The 23,529-nt window shown below is 33.3% G+C and overlaps 1 protein-coding gene across 5 annotated transcripts in view; it reads left to right on the top strand.

Moving 5' to 3' along the window:
* The window catches only part of ZNF711 (zinc finger protein 711), a 28,786-nt gene that overhangs the window by 339 nt on the left and 4,918 nt on the right, over positions 1 to 23,529 (top strand). Inside the window, exons 1-7 of one of the 5 annotated variants that reach the window (XM_012464413.2) lie at positions 1,555 to 1,680; positions 2,581 to 3,301; positions 10,358 to 10,903; positions 19,416 to 19,571; positions 20,255 to 20,392; positions 22,417 to 22,554; positions 23,422 to 23,469. In XM_012464413.2, the coding sequence (XP_012319836.1) occupies positions 3,223 to 3,301; positions 10,358 to 10,903; positions 19,416 to 19,571; positions 20,255 to 20,392; positions 22,417 to 22,554; positions 23,422 to 23,469 (1,105 nt within the window). In that variant the 5' untranslated portion in view covers positions 1,555 to 1,680; positions 2,581 to 3,222. Of the gene's footprint in view, positions 1 to 1,554; positions 1,681 to 2,580; positions 3,302 to 10,357; positions 10,904 to 19,415; positions 19,572 to 20,254; positions 20,393 to 22,416; positions 22,555 to 23,421; positions 23,470 to 23,529 lie in introns of those variants that run through there. The other 4 variants (XM_012464421.2, XM_064362732.1, XM_012464429.2 and 1 more) reach the window with 4 other exon arrangements.

Below are 23,529 nucleotides of genomic sequence, written 5' to 3'. Positions count from 1 at the left end.
ACCGCCTCGGGCGGAGTTTTCCTATTCAGCCGCAGCCGAGCGCTGGAGGAATTGAGGGAAGTAAGGGTTTTCCCCCTTAGCCAGCCTCCTCTTTTCCTAGGCCAGAGCCCCAGGGAGCTAGAGCCGTCGTTGAGACCGTCGGTGGTTTAGGGTGACGGGAAAATGGCGGAAAACAAAACGGTGAAGTGAAGAATGCAGCGTCCCCCTGGCATTTTCTCTCAGCTATCCCCCACCCCATATTCTTTTCACTGGCGCCCCCGTTGCCTCGCCCCTGCCCCCTGACCGCGCTAATGGTAACCTTTGGAATGCGCGAGGGATGGCGGCGTGTGCGAGGAAGTGGCACCAATCGGCATTTTAGGGGATTCAGAGCCGTCAGAGACTGGGAGTTGGGGGGGGCGTGTGCGACAACTGTCGCCTCCACTAAAACACCACCATTTTGGTTCCCAACCGTCTCCCACGTAGCGGGGCAGACGAAGCTGGAGGAGGCTGAGGGGCTGGGCAGCACGGCGTGGGTAAGCAGCGGTGGCGACCGCTGCACCAAGTGAGAGGAGGGAGGAGGGGAAAGGGTATTCCTAGCTCATCGGTCTCTTCCTTTCTACTGCGAGGGTTCTCTTGTTAGGTTTAAGATCTAGTCAGATGGATAATACCTCAGAGGGCACGTGTGTGCATTCTGCTCGAAATGATTGAAACTTGGCGTGGTCGTGGGAAAAGGAGACTTCTGCGGGAAGAGGGCTGCGTCCAAAGCTGCAATACTGCTGCTTGCCAGGACTCCTTTGTCTCCCATTTCTGCAAATACTACTTTCGCATTCTCTTGTTCTGCCGCCTTACCATTTCTCATCTAGCCGTCACCCTATTGACATCACTGAGACGCCTAGGTCCTGAATGAGCTGTGTTAGAAGAGACAGATGAGAGTAAAATTTTCTTTTTGTGATTTCTGCTCCCCATGCATTGACGGAAAGGTGTTTATTTGAAACATACTTGGTGGGTTATCTCCATTCAGTACGGATGTGAGATATAGTCTAGAGAAGACCAAGAAGGCTAGCTATCTCTATTGGGTTATTAAATACTCAAGACTGCTGTTTTCCTACTTCATTTATTATTTATTTTTATCAAAACTTCCTACGTGTGGCAAGATACTCCAGTTTATTTGGTGTCCACACAGTGTAATACTTTTCTAATAGTTGCACTATGTGTTGTAATTTTTACACTTCATTGAGTGCTAGTGCAGACTTTTCAGTATGGATTTGGCAAGGATAAAGCTTGTCCTTGGTTCTCTTTCACTTTCTAAAATAAGGTGTTGCTTGTGATTTTTAATATGTGTTTTAGAGAAGGTTTTGGTTTAATCTAGTGGTAGCATTCTAAGTATAATAACGTTGCTAAAGTAGTCATAGTTGTTTTTGTTGGAATCCTTTTGGTGGATTTTTAGATTACTACGGATTTAAGCATATGAGCCCTTCCCAGCCTCACTATGCAAGTTCAGGTGTAAAGAAAAATATCAAGTTGTGTAAGAGATTTAGTGAAAAATATCTGATTTTGTATGTATTTTTATAATAGGTAAACAGAGCGTTTTCCCAAAGAAAAATAACATAGTACAGAAGGAAAAATAAAAATAAATTACTGCAGATTTTACTTTACAATTTGTAAGAAAATCTACAATTTCTTCAAGACACTCATATAAAGGTGATTTAAAAATTACTTATTTTATTTTACTTAACAGTTAAATAAAATTAAGTTTTTAAAAATATTTTAAGACACTTATAGTTGTTCTATTAGTTATGTGGTAAAGAAAGTAATTAATTAGAATCCAAATAGTACACTGTCTTAAGTGTGAAGAACAAGTTCCTTTCAGATTTATTTTGTGAACACTCAGATAGTTTATTGTGAATTCTCGGCCTCTGGACCTCATTTTGCATAACAGCAAAGCAGAAAACAGTGTGGCATTTGAAAAAAGATAAAACACAACTAAGAATTTCTAAAAATGTGAAGTTTTGCTCACACATAAAGTGATTCTATCTGAATCGTTTGATATACAGAAATGTCACCTACTTCTGTAGCATATATATGTATATGCCTGAAATGTTAATAGGGATTACTCTGTGAGACTCTCCTGCCTCCTGAATACCAACTTAGCCATCCCCCTTTATTTAAGAATATATGAAGTTGTTTTACGTGGCACCATTCTCAAACTTTAATTAAGGATGCAACTTTATCTGTTGTGCAATATGGTACAATTTATTAAGCACTCCTACGCGAAAAGGAGATGAATGCCTTATAAAATTGACAGGTTTTTGTTGATTTACTTAGAGTCTTATGTTTGAAGAGAAAATGCACATATGTATTTCTAAGAAATATATTGAGTGACAGCATCTATGTTCCAAATTATCAAATCATCTTAAATATAGGATAAGTCATTTGAAATGAAATAGATTGAGCCCTTGTTTTCAAAACCACCATGAAGCTAGTATAATTTTATTAATCACTAATAAAAAGTCAGTTGTACAATTATGAGTAAATGATATGCTGAGATAAATAATTCGCCAAATGTTTATATGTGATCGATCTTATTTCTACCATATTTAGGAAGCAGTCATGTTTCATGAGTCCTCAAAACTGAGACGAGAATGTAGTAGAGTGAGGCCAGAAGTCCTTACTGGTTCAAAGAACTCCGGGGAAACTGGGATAGAACATTTTACATTATAAGTAGAACTCTGAGAGCCAGAGGTGAATACAAGTTTATCTGCAGAGCTACGCTGCAGGGCTGATCTGGGTCTGGAAGAAATGGATGAGAGCCAGTGGATGAAATTCACTAATACTAGACTTCTGAGTCCTCTAGTAATGTATATATATCCTAACTATTGTTTGTTGTCATCTTGTTCTTCTTTTATAACCTGTGTTTTAACTGGAACTTTTAACACTGCAGTTTTGTTGTTTTGCTTTCTTCTATCACTTCCCTATGGCTCATCAGCTTGACTGTGCTTTCGTCTCCATTATTTTTGGTTTACTTCCACTTGGCACTTCTTTTATTTATGGTTGTCACATAAAGCATCTAAACATGGTTTTTCTTTGTTTTCTTTTCTTTTGTAATGAGATTTCCACACTTAGTAGAAAGGCATATTGTCAATTGCATCTTGTTCTCAAAACAACTAACTTTGGGCTAAATTAATTTAAGCTATTTTAAAAGCCATTTCTTTTGCAGATATTGGTGAATGAACTTTGCTAAGTATGGATTCAGGCGGTGGAAGTCTTGGATTGCACACACCAGACTCTAGAATGGCCCATACCATGATTATGCAAGATTTTGGTAAAGCATTTTCTTTGTTGTACTTTTTTCTTTTTAAAAAGTAAGGGCATAATAAAAATTAAAAATAAGTTGAGATAGGGGAGATTTACAATGAAAACTTGTTCTTTTACGAGGAAAATACATGTATAGAGCTTATTCGCATAAAACTGAGTGTCAGTGGTCTACTTAAAATCATTCTTACAATTTATGGGAAGGTTGTGTTAGGAAAACTTGAAATGTAGTGGCAATATGTTACTAGAAATGAAAAACTCAATTTATATAAGTAACTACATAATTACTTATATCACATTCTTTTCTGATAGTATATATCAGCTCTCAAGTGTAGGAAATGTTAAATTGGCTTTCTAAAATAGATTATAAGTTGCATTGTTAATAAAATTGGAAAAGGAAGTACATCAACTAAAGGAATTAGATGCTTATATAGTGATACGCAAAATCATGCATTATGTGATTAATTATATTGTGATGCTATCTCCTCAGAAAGTTGTTACCATTAGAATACATCTTTCCTTTTTTTAAAAAAAAGAAAAAAGAAAAAGAAAAGACTCTTTACTCTTGTGGCTGGGTTTGTAAGTAGCCTCTTACTAATAGTCATTTTGATGAAGATGCCAAGACTCCATTGACATTCAACAAACAGACTGAATTTGGGCTGGGACGGTCTGAATTACAGAGGAGTTAGAGCTATTTGAAGTATAAAAGGCAGGGATGAGATCAAAAGAGTTGAAGATAAGATTGGAGTGAAAGCAGAAAAGACAAATGGTGAATTGGGATAAAAGAACAGGAAACGAGGCAATATGGAATTGCTGAAGCTGAAATTAGTGATGGGAGACTAGAACTGTGATACTTTGCTAAGTTAAGAAAATACTACTACTGTTCTTTGATAATACGGTGGAATATATTATTTACTCCCCTGTAGTAACTCCTACAGTGATGGAAGTCAGTAAAGCCGTATTCTAGTCATGGCAGTGCTGTTAACTAACTGTATAAACTTGGATAAATTACTGAATTCCCTTTTATAATGATTGCACTAGATAACATTTAAGGTCCTCTCCAGTTATATAATTCTTTGAAATGTCTTTCTGATGAATGGAGTAGTCCAAGATTGAATGTGAGTTAATTGATGAAATATAAAGAAATAGTGGATTTATTCTTCTGAAAGCTAAGTGAGTTTTGTTGACTACGGATGATTTAGAAATGACTTTGGGTGAAAAAAATGCATCAATAAATTCTAGAGGAAGGACAATAGGGCCAAAAAGTAAGATATTAAAGATGTTCTCATGAATTCTTTAGTAGAGTTGATAGCTTTTAGAATACTGGAACACTGGAATTTCAGTATGGTAAATAAATTTTGGTTGAAATGTCAACTTTATTTTTTTACCTTTTAAAATATTTTTTAAATGGAAATAATATAGTAGTTTCTCCATTTAATGTAAGATATTTCCTATCCTGTAGCTTTTGATAAAGTGCTAAAACTCACTTCATTCCTGAAGAGGTTGCCTATTAGCTAGTAAAGTGTGATTCCTTTCAAAAAATGAAAAAAAATCTGATTGGTGCTGGTGAATATTTACATAGTGTTCCTCTTAACCTTCCTTTCCATTGTTTATCCTCGATGTCTTTAGGATTAATTACTCCTTTATTACATCTAATACTTTTTTTTTCTTTTAGTTGTTAGGGAAATAGAATATGCATATTGAAATATTTAATATATATGTTTTTTCTTCTTTGCTTTTTATTCATATATAATTCACATACCATTCCATTCACCCATTTTTTTTTTAAATTTAATTTTATTTTTTTTTATTGCATTTTAGGTTTTGGGGTACATGTGAAAAACATGCAAGGTTGTTGCATAGGTGCATACGTGGCAGTATGATTTGCTGCCTCCCTCCCCTTCACCTATATCTGGCATTTCTCCCCATGCTATCCCTCCCCAACTCCCCACCCCCCCGCTATCCCCCCTCCCCCCAACAGACCCCCGTGTATAGTGCTCCCCTCCCTGTGTCCATGTGTTCTCCTTGTTCAACACCCGCCTATGAGTGAGAACATGCCATTCACCCATTTTTATAAAGTATACAATCCCATGGTTTTTATATATTCATATATTATATATTGTGATTATATCTTATATATTCACACATTATATATTGAGTATATTTTATATATTCACAAAATTATATAACCATCACTAGTATATAATTTTAGAACATTTTCTTATCCTAAAAAAGACACCTCATACCCATTAGCAGTTATTCCTCATTCTGTCTCTCCCCACCAGCCCTAGGCAGCCACTAATCTTTCTGTCTATGGATTTAATTATTCTGAACATTTTATATAAGTGGAATCATAGAATATATGGTCTTTGTGTCTGGCTTCTTTCACTTAGCATGGTAAGTGTCATCCATGTTATAACATGTATCAGTATACACTTCATTCATTTTCATTGCCAATGATACTCCGTTGTATGGGTACACCACATTTGGTTTATTCGTTTGTCATTTAATAGACATTTGGGTTTTCAAATTATTTTTATCCACTACAAATATTTTGTGTTTGACAAAATAAGCTTTGCATCTTAGATTGGAGTATGAGTGCCTTTGGAGGCCTGTGGCATTGTGCCAAGGCATATCTGAAACCACAGAATAAATAGCATATCCTCTTGGAGTTTTTCTTTTTTTTCATTTGAATTGAGGAAAATATGTATACACACATATGCCTATATACAATTAAGCTGCATAAATATGTAGAAAGTAAGATTTTCATTCACTATCCACTCCCTTTTTAGAAATAATAAAATTGAAAAGTTTGCAAAACTACTTTTAATTTTTAATTGGTATTTTCATATTATCATTTAAAGACCTCTCTAACATGAATTTAATAGAGCAAATAAGCTGATATATATCAGAAAAAAGTTTAAAGGCACATTTTGTTGTTGGTGTTGTTGTTGTTATATACCTGTTTATGATTCAACTGCCTGCTAGTATTTTGGATTAGTGGTTTTTTTCAAATGATGCATTCTTTTTTAATTTAATTTTTATGCTCTTTTAAATTAAGGTATATAAATCAATGGCAACTGAATTACTTTTGCATTTTGGTGAGACTATTTTTCTGAATTTGCTATTAGATCCAGAACAACTAATAGAGGTAATGCTCACTCATTTGTGCTGAGGGATAATGTTGACCTAAAATATGTCAAGTTTCCATTTGTCCTTGGTAAATTCTGAATTTTAAAAGGCAGTAACTCTCACTCTATTTTTGATATGCAGTTCTAAGCACAATTTCATTTATAGACATTTTCATTTTTTGTATGATATTTTGTGAAATGCAAAAGTTGTCAAACAGACCTAAACCTAAGAATACCTTTATTGGGGGGACTTTGGAAACGTTAGCCCTGATAACTTAGATTTCTTCTGAAAGTAGCCCCCCCATGCTTATTTTACCTCCGTGTTAAAATTTCTAAATTCTAAAATTTTATTAGAAATTAGATACATTCTCCTTAAATTCTGTTAGCATCAAAACTTAGATATTTGCAAACCCATAAATCATTGACATTTGTGAAACTTAGAGTTTAACATACAGAGAGCTAACCAAATAAGAACACTATGCGGCACAAGATCTCCAAATTCTGTAAGGTTCTTGGTTGGGAATATGACATGACTACAATACAGAAAATCTGAAACATTAATTTAATGCAGAATTCATTGGAACAATTTTCTTTGAAGAACATTTGAGACTTACAAATTTACAAGTTTGTTTAATAACCTTGCTGGTGTCTCAGTATAATAGCTGGCATTGAAGTGTGAGATTAGATTTAATACTTGTTTAAGATTTAATGCTGCAAAATGTCTGTGTTGTTTTGATATATAAATAGCCAAACATCCTTAGATAGTGGTCCAAGACAGACCTGACGTAACAAATTTTATGCTGTCATTCTGGTGAAGTTCCAAGTATTCACATTTAAATGAAATAACTTTAATAAAATGGGAAATATTTGAAATCAGGACATGTTTCTTACTGTTGTCTGATTATTTAATTTCATACTTTTTAAATGATTTTTTCTTACTGTTTATAATTTTCTAAACTAGTAAGATAAATTATTAATGCAATTTCATGCTGTTTTCTAAACAATTTAAAATTTAAATGAGTGACCACGTGTTAGGCCATTTTATTCTTTATCCTAAGCTATTCCTGTAGCCGTATCTCACTTAGTTAATCTTACACATCTCATTACAAAACAGTATCTAGGGTAAATAAACTCTAACCTCCTCCCAGGCAAGTAGAAAAAAAGCCAGTCTGGAGTCAAACAATGAGTTCAGTTTCCAGCTAGGACCTTGTGGCAACCTTATATAATATCTGTAAACCATAGTTTCTCCCTATTTAAAATGAGGATAATAGTGCTCACCTTATACAGTTGTTCTGAGGATTAAATGAGATGATACGAGTATTAGCAGGTTGCTTGTTGGATAGTCAGTGCTCGATAAATATAGCTGATGTATAGCTAAGTAAGTGACTTTGTTCAGAAATTTAGTGTAATCTAACAGATGAACTGATAAGAGGAACAAGCAAAATTTAATAAGAGACATCTTGGATCTTGGGCTAAGTAATTTGCCAGTACCCTGTGAGGGGCTTATCAGTTCTTGGTCTAGAATCCTTAAGAGCATTTGGTTCAGGGTAAGCAGACATATTTGGATTTATTTATTTATTATTTTTACTTCTGATCTATTTTTACCTGTAAGTTCCTGCTAGAGGCTATGTGAACTAGCACTGTTCCTTCAGTCCATCTTCTTAGAAACCACCCAACCAGATTGATCTGAACCCAGGTCAGCTCTAGCATTATTTTACCCTTCTTGTCTTCCCTATGGTCTACTTTCAGGAACCAGACTAATCTTTGACTGTGTTCCAAAATCAGTGGAATTTCCCATATTTTATATCTTTGGTTTGTGAAAAGATTTTTGTGAATTGGTAATTTTATTGTTTATATATGTAGAATTCCAGTACAGTGAATTTTACAGGATTAATATTTAATTTTTCCTTGCTAAAAACCATATTCCCAATCTGATTAAATGCTAAATTTGAACCCTCACCTCCTCCCCATCTCTGAAATGGCCAGTGGAGTGACAACTAAATTAAAAATACTGGTTTTATACATACTCCCTTCGTGTACCAGACATCCAGGATGGTGGCTGTGTACTTTTGGGGTAATTTAGTGGTTTAGGTGAGAGTTTGAGAATGGTGAGAAGGATTTAAAAGGGTTGAAAGGAAAGTATCCCAAAAGCTCTGTTGAAAGTTCAGCTTTTCCTTTTCACCTTGTTCTTTGATGTGTTAGGATATTGGTGGTGTCCATTGGTCTCCAGCCTAACTTGTTAGCTAACTTCCATAATGCATTGATTAAAAATAATGAACACTGTATGGCAAATGACACTCTTTCAGGTACTAATTTATAGAAAGTGATCGAAAGGTTTTGTACTGGATGATTTCTTGTAAATAATTTATTATAACCAGGTCCACAAACCCTCTTAATTTGTTTACTGTACCACCTCAGGGAGCAGAATTCCTCATGAAGGGATTTTACACTCATACAGTATTTATAGGGCAGGTAGGAGTTGGTATTTACCATGCTGCTCAAGAAAAACATTAAAGCTTTATTCCTACAGATTTACTGTTATCAAACCAAATCTTAGTCTAAGCTGAGTAGAGAGTTTTTCCCCCAAATCAGGTATTGAAACATGCCTTCCAATTTTGGATATAGTAATTCTCATAAGTTAAAGAAGTTCAGACACTTTTATGTTTATAATACATATTTTATAATAGTGTATTTTATTAACTCACTTAACATATTAGTATCCTTTTATGTATATATACCTTTTTATTTTAAGTCTTTGAAACAATTATAGACTCACAGGCAATAGAACAAAGGAGTACATAGAGTCCCATGTACCCTTTACTTATCTTCCTGTAATGGTGGCATCTTACATAACTTTAGTACAATACAAAAACCAGGAAATTAACATTTGTGCATTACTGTTAACTAGACTACAGAGCTAATTCAGTTTTCACCATTTTTCACCATTTGTGTGTGTATGTGAGTGTATATAGTCTATGCAGTTTTATCCCACATATAGATTTGTGTATATACCACCATAATGAAGATGCAGAGCTGTTCTATCACTATATATATATGCTATGCCACACACACACACACACACACACACACACACACACGGCAACCAATAATCTGTTCTCCATCTCTATAGTTTTATTATTTTGAGATTATATAAATTATTCCATTTATACATTATGCAGTATCATAAACTTTGGTGATTGTCTTTTTTTCCCTCATCAAAATTTTCTGGAGGAAGTTCAGGTTGTTGAATATATCAACAGTGTGCTCATTTTCATTGCTGAGTAGTATTCCATGGTAGGGATGTGCCGGAGTTAGTGGAACCAACCACTCACCTGCTGAAGGACACTTGAGTGGTTTCTAATTTTTTGCTACTATGAGTAATAGCTACTATGAGCTGTTAGAAATATTTATGTACAGTTTTTGGTATAAACATATATTTTAATATCTCGAGAAAATTGTCCTAGATTGCAATGGTTGGATTGTATAGTAAGTGCATATTTAGTTTTGTGAGAAATTGCCAAACTATTTTCTAGAGTGGCTGCTACTATTTTACGTTTGCACCAGTAACATTTGAGAAATCTAGTTTCTCCACATCCTTACCAGCCTGTGGTATTATCACTGTTTTTTATGTTAACTGTTTACATTGGAGTGTAGTGATATCTCATAATGGCTTTTATGTTTTACTTGAAAATAAAGTATATAATTTCAAGGTCTTCATTTAGATTTTACTAACATTATTTTCACCCAACTCTAACCAAATTCCTGGTTGTTGGTGGTTTTAATTGCAGTTCAATTGTCAGTGATTTTTAAAAATGATTTAATTGGCCAAGATTACTTAATATTTAAGAAATATTTATAGCATTTGATTTATTAAATACAGTACTTTAAATTAATAAAATAACTTTACCTTTTTTGGATAATTGTTTGTATTATAGTGGCTGGAATGGCTGGTACTGCACATATCGATGGAGACCATATTGTTGTTTCAGTTCCTGAAGCTGTATTAGTTTCTGATGTTGTCACAGATGATGGGATAACTCTTGATCATGGCCTTGCAGCTGAAGTTGTCCATGGACCTGATATCATCACAGAGACTGATGTAGTAACAGAAGGTGTGATTGTTCCTGAAGCGGTACTTGAAGCTGATGTTGCCATTGAAGAGGATTTAGAGGAAGATGATGGTGATCACATCTTGACTTCTGAACTAATTACAGAAACCGTTAGAGTACCAGAGCAGGTTTTCGTGGCTGACCTTGTTACTGGTCCTAATGGACACTTAGAACATGTGGTCCAAGATTGTGTTTCAGGAGTTGACTCTCCTACAATGGTATCAGAGGAGGTTCTTGTAACTAATTCAGATACAGAAACTGTGATTCAAGCAGCTGGCGGTGTTCCTGGTTCTACAGTTACTATAAAAACCGAAGATGATGATGATGATGATGATGTCAAGAGCTCTTCTGAAGACTACTTAATGATATCTTGTAAGTGAAACATAAAGCCCATAATTACTCAGGAGTTTGATTTATATAATCTGGAAAAGTTTTCTGGGATGAGGGATATATTCAATAGAAGTTATGGGGGAATCTTTTTGAAAAATAATTTTTTGAAGTGGTGTCATTGAGATACTTTTTTGAGTTTACTCACGTTTTTAATTTACTCAATGAAACTTCATACCGGAAATGAAGTAAATTAGTATCTAAATGAAGTTTATTAGTATCTTAAAATAGAAATATAGATTTGGCCACAACAGGAATGTTAACTGATACAAAATTTTAATGATAAATATATATATTTCAACATGGGAACTTTCTTATATAGCAACTGCTTTTTTTAATATGACAGGCACTGGAATTGGTCAAATCAGTTCTTCTTAGGAACTTAAACATAATATGTTAAGAAATGTATTGACTTTTAAATTAAATACTTGCAAAGTAAATCATAAACTCAGATAATGTTCTACAGTTCACCCTGTGTTTATATCGTGTTTGCCTAAATATGTGTGCGTATATTCTCTGCAAAGCTATTGAACATGTTTGTTTCAGACTGCTTTGCAAGATCCTTAAAACATTCTGTCTGAAGGGGGAAGGTAGAAATATTTTGCTCTCATTTTAAATGATGGATTTATGAGAGAAGCAACAAAAATAAAAAATCTACTGATAAGTTATTAATGAAGCTTAAAGAAGTAGGTACATTAGTTACTAAATTTGAAGGGATCATGCTACAAGTAGTAAAGATTAGACAAAGATTTTTTTTTTTTTTTACTTTTCCAGGGAAGGTTTTTATTCTGTTCTTTTTAAAATACAAAAATGGTTGACTGGGAAGTGAATCACCAGGTAGACTGTGTGTGTATGTGTGTATAAAGTGATTGTATATGTGTGTCAGCGAATTTAAAACTGAAAATAAACTAGATTTAATTTGTAAATTTGATTCTGAAGTTTAGCATCTTAACTTTTTTCTTCTATAAGCACTTTTGAAGGTGAATTTTTACATTGTTTTTAACAGAATGATTTAAGCCATGAAAACACTGCAAGTATTGTTACCTATTTTTAAACAGATATAGATTACTAAAGCAACTCCATATTTGTATCTTAACATGGCATATTTTAATAGATCTATAGTTATGGTTATCATGTAAAATGACGTGGCAGAAGTTGGTAGTCTCTCTATACTAAAATAAATTCAGCATGTCTTCAAAAGGATATTCAGTAAACTAAACTGTTTGATATTAATAAAGTAGTACAAAATTTAGATGTCATGTATGTGAATAGTCATACCTTGTGTTATCTTCTATGATTTAATTCTGCGAAAGTGTTTTAAAAACATTTCTGGAATATTCTAAGTTAGAAAAATTATTTTGATAACTACTTTATATGTCAAATGCGAGGACTTCTTTTAGGAATATAATTTTTATTTTTGTTTTATTTTTGTTTGGTTGGTTTCAACTTTTATTTTAGATTTGTATGGATATGAATGATCCCATCTCCTAGGTATTGAGCATAGCACCCAACAGTTTTTCAGCCCTTGCCCCACTCCCTCCCTCCCCGCTCTAGTAGTCCCCAATGTCTGTTGTTGCCATCTTTATGTCCATGAGTACCCCATGTTTAGACCCCACTTATAAGTGAGAACATGCAGTATTTGGTTTTCTGTTCTTGCTTTTATTTGCTTAGAATAATGGCCCATAGCAGCATCCATATTGCCACAAAGGACATGATTTCTTATTTTATTATGGTTGCATAGTATTCTGTGGTATATATATATATCACATTTCCTTAATCCAGTTCACTGTTGATGGGCACCTCGGTTGAATTCCCTGTGTTTGCTATTGTAAATAGTACTGTGATGAACATGCAAGTGCATGTGTCTTCATGGTAGAATGATTTGTTTTCCTCTGGATATATACCCAGAGTGGGATTGCTGAGTTAAATGGTAGTTCTGTTTTAAGTTCTATGAGAAATTTCCAAACTGCTTTCCACAGTGGCTGAACTAATTTATATTCTCACCAACAGTGTTTAAGTGTCCCCTTTTCTCCACAGCCTCACCAACATCTGTTATTTTTTACATTTTAGTAATGACCATTCTGGCCATAATAAAAAAAATAGTAGATATTGGCATGGATGCAGTGAAAAGGGAACACTTTTATACTGTTGGTGGGAATGTAAACTAGTACAATCACTATGGAAAACAGTGTGGAGATTCCTTAAGGAAAGTAGATCTACCATTTGATCCAGCAATCCAACTTCTAGGTATCTACCCAGAGGAAAAGAAGGCATTATGCAAAAAAGATACTTTCACATACATGTTTATACCAGCACAATTCGCAATTGCAAAAATATGGAACCAGCCCAAATGCCCGTCAATCAACGAGTGGATAAAGAGAATGTGGTATAGATACACCATGGAATTCCACTCAGCCATAAAAAAGAATGAAATAATGGCATTCGCAGCAACTTAGATGGAATTGGAGACTGTTATTCTAAGTGAAGTAACTCAGGAATGGAAAACCAAATATATGTGCTCTCATATGGGAGCTAAGCTATGAGGATGCACAGCATAAGAATGATACATACGGACTTTGGGGACTTGGGAAAAAGGATTGGGGGTGGTGAAGGATAAAAGAGTAAACATTGGGTACAGTGTATACTGCTTGGATCATGAGTGCACTAAAATCTCATAAATCAACAATAAAGAACTTACTTATGTAACCAAACACCACCTGTTTTTCAAAAAGCTGTTGAAATAAAAACATTTTAAAAAATAGATTTGTCAGTATCAACAAGCAAAATAATAATAATAATAATTACTCACTGGTGTGAGGTGATGTCTCATTGTGGTTTTGATTTGTATTTCTCTGATGATTAGTGATGTGGAACATTTTCTCCTGTGTTTGTTGATCACTTGTATGTTTTCTTTTGAGAAATGTCCATTCATGCCTTTTCCCCATTTTTAATGGGGTTGTTTCCTGTTTGCCGATTTGTTTAAATTCCTTGTAGATTCTGGACATTAGACCTTTATCAGATGCATAGTTTGTGAATATTTCTCTCCCATTCTGTAGGTTGTCTGTTTACTCTGTTGATAGTTTCTTTTGCTGTGCAGAAGCTCTTTAGTTTAATTAGTTCCCAATTGTCAATTTTTGTTTTTGTTGCAATTGGTTTTAGGGACTAAGTCATATATTGTTTCCCAAGGCCAATGTCTAGAATAGTGTTTACTAGGTTTTCTTCTAGGATTCTGATGGATAGAGGTTTTTATCTTTAAATCTTTAATCCATCTTGGCTAAAGTTTGTATATGGTGAAATGTTGGAGTCCAGTTTCATTCTGGATATGGCTTCCCAGCTATCCCACCACCATTAGGGAGTCCTTTCCCATTGCTTACTTTTATTGATTTTGCCAAAGATTAGATGGTTGTAGTTGTGTGGCTTTGTTTCTAGATTCTCTTTTCTGTTCCTTTGGTCTATGTGTTTGTTTTCGTACTAGTAACATTCTGTTTATGTTACTGTAGCCTTGTAGTTTAATTTCAAGTTGGGAAATTGATGCCTCTGGCTTTATTCTTTTTGCTTAGGGTTATTTTGGCTATTTCTTTCTTGGTTCCATATGAATTTTAGTGTAGATTTTTTCCAATTCTGTGAAAAATGACATTAGTAGTTTGATAGGAATAGCATTGAATCTGTAGATTGCTTTGGGTAGTATGTCCATTTAAATTATATTGATTCTTCCAATCCTTGAGCATGGAATATTTTTCCATTTGTTTGTGTCATCTATAATTTCATTTATTCGTGTTTTGTAGTGCTCCTTGTAGAGGTTTTTCACTTCCTTGGTTAAATATATTCCCGGGTATTTTTTTGAGGCTATGTTCATGTAATTGCATTCTTGATTTGGCTCTCAGCTTGGATGTTGTTGGTGTGTAGAAATGCTACTGGTTCTTGTATATTGATTTTGTATCCCAAAATCTTGATAAAATTGTTTATCAGTTCTAATAGCCTTTTGGCAGAGTCCTTAGGGTTTTCTAAGTATAGAATCTTATTATCAACAAAGAGGGGTAGTTTGACTTATTTTCCTGTTTGGATGTCTTTTATTTCTTTCTCTTGCCTGATTGCTCTGATTAGGATTTCCAGTACTATACTGAATAGGAGTGGTGAGAGTAGGCATCCTTGTATTATTACAGTTCTCAAGAAGAATGCTTCCATCTTTTGCTCATTCAGTTTGATATTGGCTGTGGGTTTGTCATAAATGGCTGTTATTATTTTTGATTTATGTTCCTTGGATGCCTAGTTTTTTGAGGGTTTTTATTATGAAGGGCTAATACATTTGGATTTTATCAAAAGCTTTCTTCATGTCTATTGCAATGATCACATGGTTTTTGCTTTTAATTCTGTTTATGTGGTGTATCACATTTATTGATTTGCAAACGTTGAACCAAACTTGCATTTTTAGAATGATGCAAGTTTGGTTCAACGTTTGCAAATCAATGATGGTGTTTTAACTTTTTGATGTGCTGTTGAATTTAGTTTACTAGTATTTCTTTGAGGATTTTTGTTTAAGGAACATAATTTTGTATAAAGCAAAGTATCTTGGTAAGATCACGATGGGAGATCTCATTCAAACGTCCCTAATTTCAGGGGTAAAAAAAAGTTAACACCTTTATAATTTTAAAAATTATAATGACTTTTTAAAGATGTAATGTACACATCATTTTATTTGCCCATTTAAAATGTGCAAATAAGTAGTTTTTCCAATATTCACAGAGTTGTACAACCATCACCACAGTCAATTTTAGAACTTTTTCATCACCACAAAAAGAAATTCTATACCCTTTAGCAGTTACCCCCCTCTCCATCCCCTCTGAGGCAACCACACCTCTATAGATTTGCCTATCCTGGACATTTCATATAAATGGAGTTATACAATATGTAGCATTTATGTCTGGCTTTTTTTTACTTCACATAATGTTTTCAAGGGTAATTCATATCATAGCATATATCAGTACATTTGACCCTTGAACAATGGAGGGGTTAGGGGTGCTGAACCCTGCCCACCTCCGCGGACATACACACAGTTGAAAAGCCATATGTAATGTTCAGCTTACCAAAAACATAACTACTGTCTACTGTTGACCAGAAGCCTTGCCAATAACAATTGGTATGTCAATTAACATGTTTTGTATATGTATTATATACTGTATTCTTACAATAAAGTAAGCTGGAGGAAAGAAAATGTTAAAATCGTGAGGAAAGGAAAATATGTTTACTATTCATTAAGTGGAAGTGGGTCATCATAAAGGTCTTCATCCTTATTGTCTACACATTGAGTAGGCTGAGGAGGGGGAGAAAGAAGGGTTGGTCATGCTGTCTCAGGTAGCAGAGCAGGAGAAAATTCATGCGTAAGTGGACCTGCACAATTCAAACCTCTGTTATTCAAGGGTCTACTGTACTTCATTCAGTATTGCTAATAACATTCTATTATATGGGTATATCATATTCATTCATCCACCAGTTAATGGACATTTAGGTTGTTTCCATTTTTTGACTATTATGAATAATGCTCTATGAACATTTGTTTACAAGTTTTTGTGTGGGTGTATATTTTCAGTTTTCTTCGGTATATACCTGGGAGTGGCATATATTTGAAATTTGAAGGTGACTATCTTGTTGTTCCCTTTTTCACTCTATTGTAAAATACAGATCCTTTGTATATTGCCTAATCCCATCACTGTGATATATTAGTATACTGTTTAGTTTTTATATCATGCCCACCATATAATTTTGTTAGATGTAACTAACATACAACAGGTAAAATAAAAATCCTACCTAACTTTTAGAAAGGAATGTTATATTGTACATTTTACTAAAATGAAATTTTAATTAAATTGTACCAGTTGGCCATAAAATAATATTGAATGTTACCAAGCTTTGTAATGTTGGCAAACATACACCTCACTCTCTTACACTTAGTGCCAGAAGAATTCTGTGGTGGGTATTTTATTATCCACTTATTGCTAGATTGAAAACAACACTATGGGACTTGAATATTGCATACCTTACAGCAAGCAAAAAAGTTAAGTTTGAATTTAAGGTAGTTTGAGTATTATCTGCATGAACAAGAGCCTTTGAGGATTTATTTCTAAAATTGATTGCCTATTAAGTCTTTGTTAATTTTGTACTTTCTATAACAAAGGATATAGAATAAATCTTGGTCAAGTTGATGGTTTACCTCTTAAAACTGCATGCCAACATCTTTAATAATTGCATTATCTTCTGTGAACTTAAAATACAGAATAAGTTCAGTTAGTACATTTCAAAATTGCTCATTCTGAGCAATTCTAAGTTAAAATGGGTGCATTAAACTTAAAAGTATGAACCTTAAGAAAAGGTAGAAATGGAATCAGAGGGAATAGTATTAGTAATTTCATACTTAATGCTAAAATTATGGTACAAAACTATTGAGAAGTGGTAAAAAAATGTGACTTTCATTTCATGACTTTATTTTTATGAATTATAGTTTTAACTCAGCTTATCCCAGAAGGAACTGTCATCACTTTAAACTATTCATGTATAATAAAGCAGAATTTATAAAATGAGAATATTTTTATTATTTTATTAATTTACCGTAAGTTATTTCAGCCTAAGAAATTTGTATTTTGGACACGTTTTGAAGTTTTTTTTTTTTAATATTCTATGTTTTATTTAAAGAACGAGAGTATTTTTTTCCTGAAAATTTACTCATAATTTTTCTATGATGTCATTTTATTCAATGTTATTTTATAAGAGAAGCTATTAAGCCAGTAATATCAAATACTTAATCATTGTTTTCCTTCATTTTAATTTGTCCCATCATCAAAAAAGTTGAAAAAGTTTAGTAATAAATTAGGAACTGTGATGGAATGAAAATATGTAGTCTTTATTTTGATCATTGGGATGCTTTCTTTCATAGACAATAAACTATTCAAATATGTAAATAGTGTAGAATCATTTATATTTAATCACAAAGGTAAAGTAGCTCTGCAGTGTAAAAATAAGTTTTGATATGTGTTGTTTTCCACTATTTTGAGAGGCCGAAAGAATATTTTTGAAGTTGTATCTATCAAGTTTGAAACTGAAGTAAGGAAAATCTAGACTTTGACCCATTTAGAGCTTGCTAAAATTGTTTTTAGGAGTACTGGATTAATAACTTTTTAATGCCACTTTATTCTATTTTTAATGGTTCTAGAATAGTTAAATGTATGTAGGGGCTTCACAATTTGATGTTTCATATTTAGTACTGTGATATATATAATAAGGAGGAGCAGATTTTCAATTTAGAATTTATTTGTGTTTTTATAGGAACAGCATTAAAAGAAAAAATGATAAGCATATAATATTCAGGAGGAATGTATTATTTGAGTAATATTTGTGATTAGAGGACAGAGTTTATTAATCTAGTTATTGTATACTTCATGCATAGTATTCATGTGAATTTAAATGTTATCCTAAAAGACTATATAGTGGAGAGTCAAAATTTTTAAGTATTCTTAAAATATAAGTAACAGGCTTAAATATTGTTGCCTTATCATTATATATGATTTGCTTTTAATAAAGAAAAAGAGGTGGAAATATCCATTTATTTTCCTTACATATAATCTTGAAATAAAGCATACATTGTAAAATCTAGATGTATACAAAATGTATGGCTTGAAGTTGTCTTCCATTGACCCAACAGAAATTAGAGTATTTACTAAGATTTATTTCCATGATTTATGAAAAGTCGTTTTTTATAAAATCATTTAGGTATTTTCTAAGTTTCTTTTTTTTAATCCTAGCTCTTGTATGCTAATTGGTTTTAGAAACGACTTCTATTTAATTTGGGAACTGTTGTTTATGTGAACTCATTTTATGAGTAATATATGTTTTATGTTCTTAATTTTTCTGGTATTAAATTTAGTGTTAAGAATTAACTTAAAATTTTGAAAGTGATGGAATTCGAAGTCATTTTAATTAAAGCTATATGGTTAAGTATTTTGTATCTATTAATTGAAATCTGTAAGTAGATTTTTATGTAATTGTGATTATGTAATGTAACTGACCTTGTATACTATTTTTCCATGAACCTTGACACTTTTTTAAATTTTAAGAATAATTTTATTTTTATAGATTCATGTTCACATGTATAGGTTTATTACATGGATGTAATATTGTGTAGTGGTGGGGTTTGGGCTTCTAGTGTACCTATCACCTGAATAGTGAACATTGTACCCAATAGACAATTTTTCAACCCTCATAACCTCCCCCTCCCACTTTTTGAAGTCTTTAGTGTCTATTATTCATAAACCATAACACTTTTGATGGCTTCATAGTAGGTTATTAAGTGAATACAGTGGGTAGGTGGTTAATATTATTTCGCATTATACTTATGCTTAACACCCACTAAATGTCAGTGGTAATTTTTCTTGTTTTGTTTTGTTTTGTTTTGTTTTTAGTCAGTGGTACTTTTTGACTGAAGTAGTTTCCTGTTTATATTTTATAGTGGATGATGTTGGAGAGAAATTAGAGCATATGGGGAATACACCTTTAAAAATTGGCAGTGATGGTTCACAAGAAGATGTTAAAGAAGATGGGTTTGGTTCAGAAGTAATAAAAGTGTATATATTTAAAGCGGAGGCGGAAGATGATGTTGAAATAGGTACAAACACTAATTTTAATTTATTGCTCTAATAGGAATTATGATTTATTAAGTTTTCTGGGGACTTCTATAAATATGTCCTCAAAGCATGGATTTTTTTTGTACGTTTCTTTGGGAGTGGTCTATTTTTAAAAATTGTATATGAATATAAAGCAGGAATGCAGAATATGTCATTCTTAGATTCTTCAAACATGAGTAGAATATTATGGCAGAAAATATCAAAACGATCGGAGAGGATTTGGTTTAGATTAAGAAATTATGAGTGTTTACGAGCATGGACTTTAAAAGCAGGCTGCTTGAATTTTAAATGAGTCCTGCCACTTAGCTGAGTGACATTTGATAAGTTACTTAACCCCCCTTCTGTCTGTTTCTCATCCGTAAAATGGCCATAATAATAATAATAGCTACCTATTAAAGCTGTTGTGAGGGTTAAATGGGAAATATATATAAAAGACTTACATAGTGCTTGGCATATAAGTTTGATGTAAGGGTTAACAATTGTCATTTCTCAGTGATAGCTGAAAATTTATAGTATAATTTATATGAAAATGTTCTTGGCACTTTGAAATTTATTTTGGAATTATTTTATCTTCTAAAGAGAAATATTTCTTTTATTCTCTTTATTAATTTATGTGGTTATTCCATGATACTTCTCTATTTTAATATGTGTTTTAATTTTTAAGGTGGAACAGAAATTGTCACAGAGAGTGAGTACCCCAGTGGACATTCAGTAGCTGGTGTGCTTGACCAGAGCCGAATGCAGCGGGAGAAGATGGTTTACATGGCAGTTAAAGATTCTTCTCAAGAAGAAGATGATATCAGTAAGAAAAAAAAGGGCACTGTAGTGACTTATCTATAGCCATCATGCATTCTTTTAAAAAAATCTCAGAAATACAAGCACTGTATAGGAACAAAGTTCAATAAAATAAGCCTGACCCTTTGTTGTAAATAATTTAAAAGGGAAGGGTCCTTTTGAGCACTTATTTGTACATGTGTTGTTCAAATCAGCAAACAATAAATAACATATCTTAGTATACTATACCAGAAATACAGAGATGAGCAACATACAGTTCCTGACATCAGTCAAGCTCACAAATATGTAATTATTGAGTACCTACTTTCTGTGAGTTACTGAATATGTTGCAAGATATTATCTCATTTAATTCTTACAACTCATCTCTGAGGTAGGTGGTATTTTTCCTGGCTTATGGAAGGGAAAAAAAGATACAGGGATAATAATTTATCCAAGATCATTCCAACATTACGTGAGAAGGGCAGGATTTTAATGGTTATCTAACTCTACTGCCAGTGTTCTTTCCACATGGCAGTGGGCACTGTTGGCTTCTCTCTGGATTTAGCAATGGAAGGGCTGACTGTTTGGGCTGCTGTCACTAAGGGGTAATCTTATGTAAGTATTCTTCCAAGCCAAGCTGCCAGGAGTTTGATTTCTTATGCTGTTGATGGTCTCCAAGTAGTTGCTGCTTAAGGTTTTGTAGGGTTAAGTACCACAGGACGATCAAACCTCCTCAGGTTTCCTTTTCTGCCATATTGCATGTTTCTTAATGAAGACATTTTACTCTCTGCCTATTTTCTCCTCACCTCAGTATAGGAATGCAGCCCTTTCCTAAGCCTATTTCAGTCTTCTTACTATGCTGAGAAAAACACAATGTTGCCTTGCCCCAGAAGGGTAAGAGCCTCCATTTCACTGCATTAACTTGATAATATTGGGCTTTACCTGTGCTGCACTCTGATACCTACTCCAAGTTTCTTTCCCTAGAAGTCATAGGATGCTGAATTCCACCCCCAAACATGAGAGAAATATTACATCTGAAAATATCAAAACAAATGAGTGGAGAAAATTCTGTTGGACAGGAAAAAAGTTTAATCAAATAACTTCTATTTGGTCTCTAAATTCTTTATTTTTTTATTCAGTGGTAAGGAAAGCGGTACAGTAGGAGGTGGGAGATTGAGGCTTAAGTTAAGTCATGCCAGAATTCCATGGGAATGTGGGAAACTTAGAACAGAGTCTCCTTTTGGGTAACAGAGAGAAGACAAACTTGAGAGAAGAGGTATAGTTTTCCCACATTTTCCCTCATGATTCTTCTGTAGTCATCTAAGATACCAGTATGTGAATCAAAGGAAAAGCAAAATTTCAAGCCAATTTTCTACTTAACAGGCTAAATGTAAGCAGATTATTTTGCATAAAGTATATTGTGGCTCTCTTGGTTTAAATATTTTTTTCTTACCACAATAGCTTTTTGTTAAATGAAGCTCATTTAATGCTTTCTCTCCTCAGTAGAATCTCTTAAAATCTGGCCTATTGAAGAGTGTATTCTTGATCATTAGCATTATATACATACATAACTTCAATTATTTTTACTTAAAAATTTTTTTCAGTTACTAGTATTTTTAGCGATTTTTTATTACATGTATAATACTGCATTCCATTTATAATATAGTATATGGGATAGTATGGACCACTTTCTAGTATTATTTCTATGACAAATACTTTCTGAGTCCCAAAGAACTATCAGGCAAATAAATGTGTAATGCCTGATAGAATGTAAGATCATTCAGTATATGTCAAGCGCACATGTTTTTATTAAATTTTTAAAAGCCATTTCCATAGGACTTGGTTGTAAGAGGAAAATAAGAATTTTGGTAAATGATTGTCTCCTAATGGCACTGGCCTCCAAAAGTGCCTAATATAAATTGAAATTAAATTTATAAATTTTTTAATTAACCGAACTGAAATTTGAAAGTTGACAGATTTACGTTGTTTGGAATTTTTACCCATTTATTAAATATTTGGGGTTATAAACAAGCAATTATTTCTAAAATTTAGGTTGCGCTGAAATAGCAGATGAAGTTTACATGGAAGTCATTGTAGGGGAAGAGGAAGGAACTTCTCTCCCTGAGATTCAGCTTGAGGACTCTGATGTTAATAAAACAGTTGTCCCTGTTGTCTGGGCTGCGGCATATGGTAGGATACTGGCATTTTTTCACCTGATAAGTACATAACATGTATTTACTCAGCCTTTAGGCCATTAAATAAGCTGTGTGAATGCCACCATGAATTGGCTAATATAATAAAATGTTTTACTGTGGACTTATTCATCTCTAGTTACTTTAGATTATTTTTCTACCACATATCTTGTACTATTTAAAATGAACCTTGCTTAATGCATTATGTTTTTCAGTATGATCTATTTTAAATCCTACCTATATAAGTGAGTGCCATAAAAAAATTTTATTTTTCTAAAATAGGAATATCCTTTGAAAATCGATCCTTCCTCTTTTGGAAAAACTCATTTCATTTATTAACACTACAGATGATAAGATTTTGGGGTTTTGAAAAAGAAACAGAAACCCAGGTATGCTCTTTTAGAAAGTATATAATGAAAGGTAAATTTATCAACTTACTTTCTCCCTTTCAGTCATTTTATTTCATTCCTATAAATGTACAAGATGGTCCAGGTATATATACTCTTTAGTTTGAAAAATTTTGGTGTTCAAATGGATTAAGTCTAAACTTGGTTCTCCCAAAGGTTCATTCATTCAACACTCATTTATTGAGCATCTTCAAAGTTGGGGGTGTACTACAGAAATATCTACCCGGTTTTCATTTAAAAAGTAAATTTTTTCTAGATGTTAACAATTCCAAGGATGCTGAGAGCAGCCCTTATTTTCACTATGTGACATTATCTATCTAACCTATGGGAGTGGAAGAATGCAACAACTTTTTTAACCCATAGAATGGTGGGCAAAGTAAGATTTTGTAGATTAAGATGTGATCCACTAGTAGTCATTATAATTAGCATATCAGTTTTTAATTAGTCTTTTTTTTTAGGAGATGAAAGAAGAGTTTCCCGAAGGTATGAAGACTGTCAAGCATCAGGTGAGAGAGCATTGTATATGAGATGTGAGTTAAAAGTCTGACTCTATATACTGCTTGGTA

This window comes from Aotus nancymaae, unplaced genomic scaffold (assembly GCF_030222135.1).
Source record: "Aotus nancymaae isolate 86718 unplaced genomic scaffold, 86718_ANA_hifiasm-v0.15.2.pri h1tg000004l, whole genome shotgun sequence".
NCBI classification, from domain to species: Eukaryota; Metazoa; Chordata; class Mammalia; order Primates; family Aotidae; genus Aotus; species Aotus nancymaae.
Note: the sequence above shows the minus strand (reverse complement) of the source record. Positions and strands in the feature narration are given on the sequence as shown.